At 63.1% G+C, this 8,278-nt stretch overlaps 1 protein-coding gene across 1 annotated transcript; it reads left to right on the forward strand.

Moving 5' to 3' along the window:
- Positions 1-114: 114 nt before the first annotated feature.
- On the forward strand, positions 115-7,858 carry PDCD1 (programmed cell death 1). The gene is made up of 5 exons (XM_011929524.1): positions 115-271; positions 6,081-6,440; positions 6,710-6,886; positions 7,104-7,129; positions 7,619-7,858. The coding sequence occupies exons 1-5, from the start codon at positions 196-198 to the stop codon at positions 7,856-7,858; spliced, it is 879 nt and encodes a 292-aa protein (XP_011784914.1). The 5' UTR covers positions 115-195.
- Positions 7,859-8,278: the final 420 nt, after the last annotated feature.

The following is an 8,278-nucleotide window of genomic DNA, read 5'->3' on the forward strand; positions in this document are numbered from 1 at the left end:
CCCCCTCCTCACCCCCACCCCCCAGCACTACCTCTGTCACTCCCGCCCACGTGGAGGTGGAGGAAGAGGGGGCGGGAACAAGGGGCAGGCACCCTCCCTTCGACCTGACCTGGGACAGTTTCCCTTCCGCTCACATCTGTCTCAGCTTGAGCAGCGGAGGCGGCGGCCGGCGGCACTGCTGGGGCTGCTCCAGGCATGCAGATCCCACAGGCACCCTGGCCGGTCGTCTGGGCGGTGCTGCAACTGGGCTGGAGGCCAGGATGGTTCTTAGGTAGGTGGGGTCGCGGTCAGGTGTCCCGGAGCCAGGAGTCTGGAGGGACCATCCCCTCTCAGTCCCTGGCAGGTCGGGGGGTGCTGTGGCGGGCCTGGCCCCCGGCAGCCCAGCTCTGCCCCTTACCCTGCACTGTGCGGCTTTGGGCAGCTCAGACTCCCGGGTTCCTCTCTGGGCTCCAACTCTTCCCCTGGCCCAAGTGCCCTCTTCGCTCCTGGGCAGGCAGGACCTCTGTCCCCTCTCAGCCGGTCCTTGGGGCTGCGTGTTTCTGTAGAATGACGGGTCAGGCTGGCCAGAACCCCACACCTTGTTCATGGCGAGTCTGTGTGGCGGCTCTGCCTTGCCCGGGCATCCTCGGTCCTCACTCGAGTTTTCCTAAGGGTGGGGCGAGTCCCATGTGGGACTAACCTTGGCTTTACGACGTCAAACTTTAGATGAACTGGTGATATTTTTCTCGTTATATCAAAAGTGTTCCTGTTCAAGTGAGGACAGTGCTTCTGTCTCCAGGATCCCTCCTGGGTGGGGATTGTGCCCACCTGGGTCTCTGCTCAGATGTCAGGGCTCTCCCCGAGCCCTGTTCAGACCATCCCTGGGGGAGGCCTTGGCCTCACTCTCCTGCATTGAGGAGAGGGGGAGCCTCTTCCTGGGCTGCCCGTGACCCTCTGCGTCCACTGTGACCACAGCCCACCCCTGGGCCCTCTGTGCCCAGCCAGCCTGCCCCTGGGGATGCCGAGGCCTGGGGAGGGTGGTTTACGGTCCCTCTGGGCCCTTCTGGGTACTGGGGTGTGACGCCACTGGGAGGACAAGATGAGGGGCACCCTGGGGCTGCCCTGACATCCCCTCGAGGCTCCCATCCCAGGGGTCCTGGTGCCCCTTCACTGTGGCAGGCAACTGGGGGCTCCCCACCTCAGCCCCCTCTCCTGGGGCCTGCTCCCCAGCGCCTGAGGCAGCATCCTCACCAGGGGCCCTGCCTTTCTGCCTTCGCACCACCTCTTAAGGGAGGCCCATGGGTCACTCAGGACTCAGAACTGGAGACGCTGGGCAAAGGGCCTGCGGCCAAAAGGCACCCCAGGGAGACATTCGTGAGGGAACCAGAGTGCAGAGGGGTGCTCGTCACAGGGGAGGAGGAGCTGAGGCAGGAGGGGAGCCGAGCCTCTCCCCCGTGTCCTGGCTCCTCAGGCACGTCCTCGAGACCCCACCCTCCCCGACCCAGGCGGGAAAGGTAAGAGCAAGGTGTCTGCAGCCAGACACTCACGCCTCAGGTGCCTGCACTGGTGCCGGACAAGACTCTCACAGGTGGCATGCCTTGGTTTCCCCACCGGTAACACTCAGCACAGGGCACTCAGCAAGGTGCAGTGAGCACGACTGGGGTCCTGTTTGTCCTGACCCAGATGTGGCCACCCCGGCCGCAGTGGTCTTCATTCCAGCATGCCTCTTTTCCCTCCTGATCTATTCACTGCGTTTGCCATTCTGTCATTCCCGTGGTCACCACTCCCACCTCAGGTGTGTGTGTGTCCCCTTGTATTTTAAGAGATATCCCAAACCCAGCGGCTTGTTGGCCCCTGTCCGGGGGCAGAAGCGTAAATAAGAGCCTTCGTGTTGGCGTGGGACCACCGTGAGCTCCAGTCAGCACTACCGCTGCTGAGCTCTGGGCCTTTGGCAGGACTTGGCCCCTTACTGACTTCTCCGTGTGCTTTGGGGTCGTGGGTGAGGACGCCTCCTGGTGAGGCTGCGTCCTGAGGATTAAATCGGGTCATCTGTGGAAACCGCCCAGCCCAGTCCCTGACACTTTTTTGTTTCTTTTAGAGACAGGGTCTTGCTCTGTCGCCCAGGCTGGGGTGTAGTGATGTGATCTCGGCTCACTGCAGCCTCAACCTCCGGGGCCTCTGGAGTAGCTGGGACTATAGGCACGCGCCACTCTGCCGGGATAATTTCTTCCATTTTTTGTAGAGATGGGGCCTCGCTATGTTCCCCAGGCTGGGCTCAAACGATCCTCCCTCCTCAGCTTCCCAGAGTGCTGGGATTATAGGCATAAGCCACTGCATCTGGCCTCCATGACACATATTTTTAAAGTTCGATTTTTAAAGTTAGATTTTAAACCGACTATTTTGAAAAATATACAAAAAAAGTTTAAAAACACGACAATGAATATCCCTCACCTGGAATCAGTAACTGAGAATACTCACACACTTGCGTTGGGGACTGGGCGGCTGGAGCTGCCATAACAAAGCTCCACCGACCACGTGGCTTTGAAACAGAGCCTGCCCTCTCACCATCCGAGGGCTGGACGTGCAGGATGGAGCTCCACAGGGTCGGCTCCCCGGCACTCTGAGGAGGCTCTGCTCGGCCTCTCCCGGCTGTGGCTTAAAAACAGAGCCTGTCCTCCCGCCGTCGGGAGCTGGACGTGCAGGACCGAGGGGCCACAGGGTCGGCTCCCCGTGCTCCGAGAGGGCTCTGCTCAGCCTCTCCTGGCTGGGGGGTTTCGTGGCCACCCTCTGTGTTCCTGGGCTTTAGACGCATCCCCTGGGCTCTGCCTTCATCTCCGCACGGGTGAGTGTGGAAACGGCCCAGCCCAGTCCCTGACACGTTTTTGTTTGTTTCTTTTAGAGACAGGGTCTTGCTCTGTCGCCCAGGCTGGAGTGCAGGGCTGTGCTCTCAGCTCCCTGAGGAAACCAGGTGTGCTGGGTGCTGGGTCAGCCCCCACCTGGCCCTGTGCCCGCGTCCTACCTAGTCCCAGCTGCCGTCTCCCTACTCCTAATAAGGCCGCCTTCCGAGGTCATGGGGTCAGGACTTCCGCATAGGAATTGGTGGGGACACGGTTCGGCCCACAGCCCTTCCCACCTCCACACACACACGACTGTGAGGAGCTGGAAGACCCCACTGCTCGCCCCTGCCAGGTCCTCTAGGGACAAGCTCGTTGTCCTCGTCCCAGCACAGCCCGTGGGCCAGTTTCCTTGTCCCTAATGGGACCACAGTCAGAGCTGGTCTGGCCTGGACCAGCAGGTTCCTCCACCCGGGGCGGGCACACCTTTCTCTGTGCGCTTCTGGAAAGCGCGCCCTGCAGTGTGGCCTCTCTGTGGAGCACTCCCCCGCCTGCGCCCCCGCCTGTGCCCCCGCCGCCTCACAGGCCTGTTCCACAGCCCTGGGACAGGCTCTCTCTCCCTCCTGACCCTGCAGAGGACACAGCCCTCTCTCATCAACCCACGACCTCCTGACCCTGCAGAGGACACAGCCCTCTCTCATCAACCCACGCACAGGGCACAGCCCTCTCTCATCAACCCACGCACAGGGCACAGCCCTCTCTCATCAACCCATGATCCCACATGGATCTGAGAGGGAGCTACTGGGGAAACAATGGATCCCATTAGAAACACCCCGAATCTAACTTGACCCAGGACCAGCCAGTGGTCATTTCTGAATATTCTCCTTCTTAGTAGACTCTACCAGCCAAGGGAAGCCAGGAAGGCTTCCTGGAGTAGGTGGCCTGAGGACTGAGGTGAGGCAGGCCCTGCATGGGGGTCGCCACTCAGCACCCCCACACTGGGCTTCTCTGGGAGCCAGAATCTCTGAGACCGGCTGGGGGAGGTGGGGGAGAGGCTGCTTGAACCGCAGACACCAAGCTCTAGCCCCGACCCCACCCAGGCAGTCGGTAGAGGGAGCGGAGGCCGAGGGGCCTCGCTGGGCCTGCTCCCCGGGGTGGATTCCAAAACGAGGGGGACGCGGCACAGAGCCCAGGGTCCTGGCTTGAGGCCCATTGGCCGAGGGCCGGTGCGAGCCAGACAGGAAAAGGGTTGAACCTGTCAGCGACCAGCACAGATCAAGTCAAGAGCGGGTCCCTCCACCAATGTGTGCAAATAAATAGCAGTTTTTAGTTACACGAACAATGCACAGATGGTTCCATGGACATTGCGGTGTGGACACCCAGCGACCTTGGTCCTGTCGCCAGCACCTCGCCCTACAGCTGAGGGTCCCCCAGCACTTCCTAACCATGCAGGGTCCCTGCTTACAGTTCCCGTGATGACCCCCTGTTCCTCACCTGCCTGATGGAGGCCCCGAGGGGCTGCCTGCGGTGGTGGTGCCACTGGGTCTCCACTGCATTCCTAGAAACCCAGAGGGCAGGGCATTTCCCCTGCTCTGTGCTGGGTCCACCCAGCCCCAGCCTAGTCCCAGTAAGGACTGCAGCCCGCCCTGTCCCAGGCCGCCTCCCAGGAGCCCTCTTGGCCCTGATGCCAGGAGCCCATCTTCCTCCATTCAGGCAGGTCTCTGAGTGCCCTGACCTGGCTGGCCGCCGGACCTGAGAGTCACACTACCCCACTGCCCTCCTTGGTCAAAATCCACTCTGGAGTGGCTGGGAGATTCCCCGGGGCCACCCTGCACACGCCTCTGCAGGGAGCTTCCCCTGGCCGGCCGGCAGACAAGGGCGGTCTCAGAGAGGGGGTTCACCTCAGCAACCCCTTGTGCAGCTGGCCCCCGCCCCTGCCACCTCTGGGCACACCACCAGGAAGCTGGGAGACAGGCATGCAGGTGAAGGAGGCGAGCGCTGGGCAGCCAGGAGGCCACGGGGCACAAAGGGAACAGGGACGCTCTGGGTGGCCTCAAGGTCACTTCAGACCCCTCACTTGTCCCCTGGGAGGTGCCCAGTGAGGTTGGCACTAGGAGTTGGTCCTGGTCACATGACAGCCCCACTCACCTCTGGTGTCCAGCCAGCACGCCCTGGGCCACTAGGGCAGCAGCCCCTTCCCCTCTGAGCTGACTGCTTCTTGAGTCATCACCACCCCCCGCCACAGAGGCCGCCTGTCCCAGGAAGCAGAGGGACCGCAGCTGTGGCAACCAGGGCCCGGTCTCTGTATCACCTCCTGGGGGGCCATGCCCGGGCCCGAGACGGAGCTGAGTGACAGTGCCCCAGGTCTGACAGTGCGGGCTAGTGCCATATTTGGGGAACCCTGTGGCATGGGACATGTGGGTGGGCCGGGAAAATCACCCCGCCGCATGGCATCTCGGGCCTGGATCCTAAGCCCCTGTGTCAGCGCCTGCGCCTGGCAGAAGAGCTGCGACCCCCAGGTTGCCATGTGGGCATCCCAGGCCCTGGCCCTGGCAGGCATATGTTTCAGGAGGTCCTTGTCTTGGGAAGCCCAGGGTCAGGGGCCCGTGTCTGTCCACATCTGAGGCAATGGCCCGCCTCGTCTCTGAAGCATGTTTGCTGTGAGCTCCAGTCCCCACTGTCTTGCTGGAAAATGTGGAGGCCACACTGCCCACTGCCCAGGGCAGCAATGCCCATACCACATAGTCCCAGCTCTGAGCTTGTGCTGAGAAGGGGGTACAGACTGGACCCTGAGCCTGCCGAGGGGCCACATTCCTCCCAAGGCGGGGGTCTCCATGGGTAGCCCCCACCCACCCAGCCCAGTTCCACTCCCCTGTGCCAGAGCAGTGCAGACAGGACCAGGCCAGGATGCCCAAGGGTCAGGGGCTGGGGCTGGGGCTGGGGATGGGGATGGGTAGCCCCCAAACAGCCCTGTCTGGGGACTGGCCTCAATAGGGAAGGGGGTGAAGACTCTTAGAAGGAAATCGGGGGGACCCAAGTCAGAGCCAGGCTCTGGGCAGAAGCCGCAGCCTCCCGTAGAAGGAAAAGGCTCTACAGTGGAGGCGAGTGCCAGTCCCCGGGCGGCAGAGGCCCCAGCAGAGACTTCTCAACAACATTCCAGCTGGTCTGGCCCTTCCAGAGCCCTTGCTGCCCGAGGGATGTGGGCAGGTGGCCGGGGAGGCTTTGCGGGGCCACGCAGCCCCTTCCTCACCTCTCTCCATCTCTCAGAATCCCCGGACAGGCCCTGGAACCCCCCCACCTTCTCCCCAGCCCTGCTCCTGGTGACCGAAGGAGACAACGCCACCTTCACCTGCAGCTTCTCCAACACCTCGGAGAGCTTCGTGCTGAACTGGTACCGCATGAGCCCCAGCAATCAGACGGACAAGCTGGCTGCCTTCCCCGAGGACCGCAGCCAGCCCGGCCAGGACTGCCGCTTCCGCGTCACACAACTGCCCAATGGGCGCGACTTCCACATGAGCGTGGTCAGGGCCCGGCGCAATGACAGCGGCACCTACCTCTGCGGGGCCATCTCCCTGGCCCCCAAGGCGCAGATCAAAGAGAGCCTGCGGGCAGAGCTCAGGGTGACAGGTGCGGCGGCCTCAGAGGCCCCGGGGCAGGGGCGAGCTGAGCCGGTCCTGGGGTGGGTGCCCTCTCCTGCGCAGGATCACAAGCTCCAGGGTCATAAGGCAGGGACCTCCCGGTTCCAGTCCAGGGCTCTGTTCCACACCCGGGGAATGCTACCAGCATCCCTGTCCTCTCGCTCTGGAAGCACCCCAGTCCCTCTAGTCGGCCCTCACCCCTGCCCCTGACCCTCCAACCTGACCCCGTCCTAACCCCTGACCTTTGTGCCCTTCCAGAGAGAAGGGGAGAAGTGCCCACAGCCCACCCCAGCCCCTCACCCAGGCCAGCTGCCCAGTTCCAAGCCCTGGTGGTCGGTGTCGTGGGTGGCCTGCTGGGCAGCCTGGTGCTGCTAGTCTGGGTCCTGGCCATCATCTGCTCCCGGGCTGCACAAGGTAACGTCTTCCCAGCCCCTCGTCCTGCCCTGCCCTAACCCTGCTGGCGGCCTCACTCCCACCTCCCCTCCCTCCACCCTTCCCGCACCCCACCCACCTCCCCCGCACCTCCCCCTCAGACTAAGTCCCTGATGAAGGCCCCTAGGCTAAGACCCCCTACCTGGGGAGCACGGCTCAGGGTCGGTCTGGTGACCTCAAGTGTGTTTCTCTTCAGGGAAGAGGCCGTGTGGCCCCACAGAAGCCAGGCACACCGGCCAGCCCCTGGTGAGTCTCACTCTTTTCCTGCGTGATCCACTGTGCCTTCCTTCCTGGGTGGGGCCACACGGCCTGCAGGGCTCACATTGTATTACAGCCAGGACCCCACCTCTCCGGCCCCAGGCAGCAATCTCAATCCCTAAGCCACGGCCTGGGGTCTCCGGGGGTGCCCAGCCCACACGTGTGCCTGCCTGTGGGGGTGTGGGGTGGGCTTGGTCATTTCTTATCTTATGTTGGAGGCAGGAGACCTTGAAAAGTGACATTTTGGAATCCTAAATCTGCAAGAATGCTAGGGACATTTCACAGGGGAACATTGAGCCAGAGAGGAGGGGTGGCATCCCCAGATCACAGAGAGGGCAGTGATGGGACAGCCCAGGGTAAGCGGCTCTCCGTGGGGGGCCCAGGGTCAGTGTGGGCGCTGCAGCTAGGCTGTGGAGCCACCGGCCTCCCTCCTAGGGTGGGTCATGGGGGCTGACTCCTCTCTCTTTCTCCTGAAAGAAGGAGGACCCCTCGGTCGTGCCTGTGTTCTCTGTGGACTATGGGGAGCTGGATTTCCAGTGGCGAGAGAAGACCCCGGAGCCCCCTGCACCCTGTGTTCCTGAGCAGACGGAGTACGCCACCATCGTCTTTCCTAGTGGGCTGGGCACCTCGTCCCCGGCCCGCAGGGGCTCAGCCGACGGCCCTCGGAGTCCCCGGCCACTGAGGCCTGAGGATGGACACTGCTCTTGGCCCCTCTGACCGGCTTCCTTGGCCACTGGTGCTCTGCAGACCTTCCACCATGAGCCCAGGTCAGCGCCTTCCCTCAGAAGCAGGCAGGGTGCAGGTCATTGCAGGCCGCCCATGGGCTGAGCTGCCTGGGGGTGATGGGGGCGCCAGTTTGCACCTGCACCAGCCCCGCCAGGCACAGCCCTGCCAGGCACAGCCCCACCACAGGACTCATGTCTCAGTGCCCACAGTGAGCCCAGGCAGCAGGTGCCACCATCCCCTACAGGGAGGGCCAGATGCAGTCACTGCTTCAGGTCCTGCCTGCACAGAGCTGCCTGTGCCCAGCTCCCTGAATTTCTGCTGCTGTTGCTGCTGCCTGCGGCCTGGGGCTGAAGGTGCCGTGGCCCTGCCCGCCGCCCCCGGAGCCTCCTGCCTGAACTTGGGAGCTGGTTG

This window comes from Colobus angolensis, unplaced genomic scaffold (assembly GCF_000951035.1).
Source record: "Colobus angolensis palliatus isolate OR3802 unplaced genomic scaffold, Cang.pa_1.0 Scaffold82, whole genome shotgun sequence".
In the NCBI taxonomy this organism is placed as follows: domain Eukaryota; kingdom Metazoa; phylum Chordata; class Mammalia; order Primates; family Cercopithecidae; genus Colobus; species Colobus angolensis.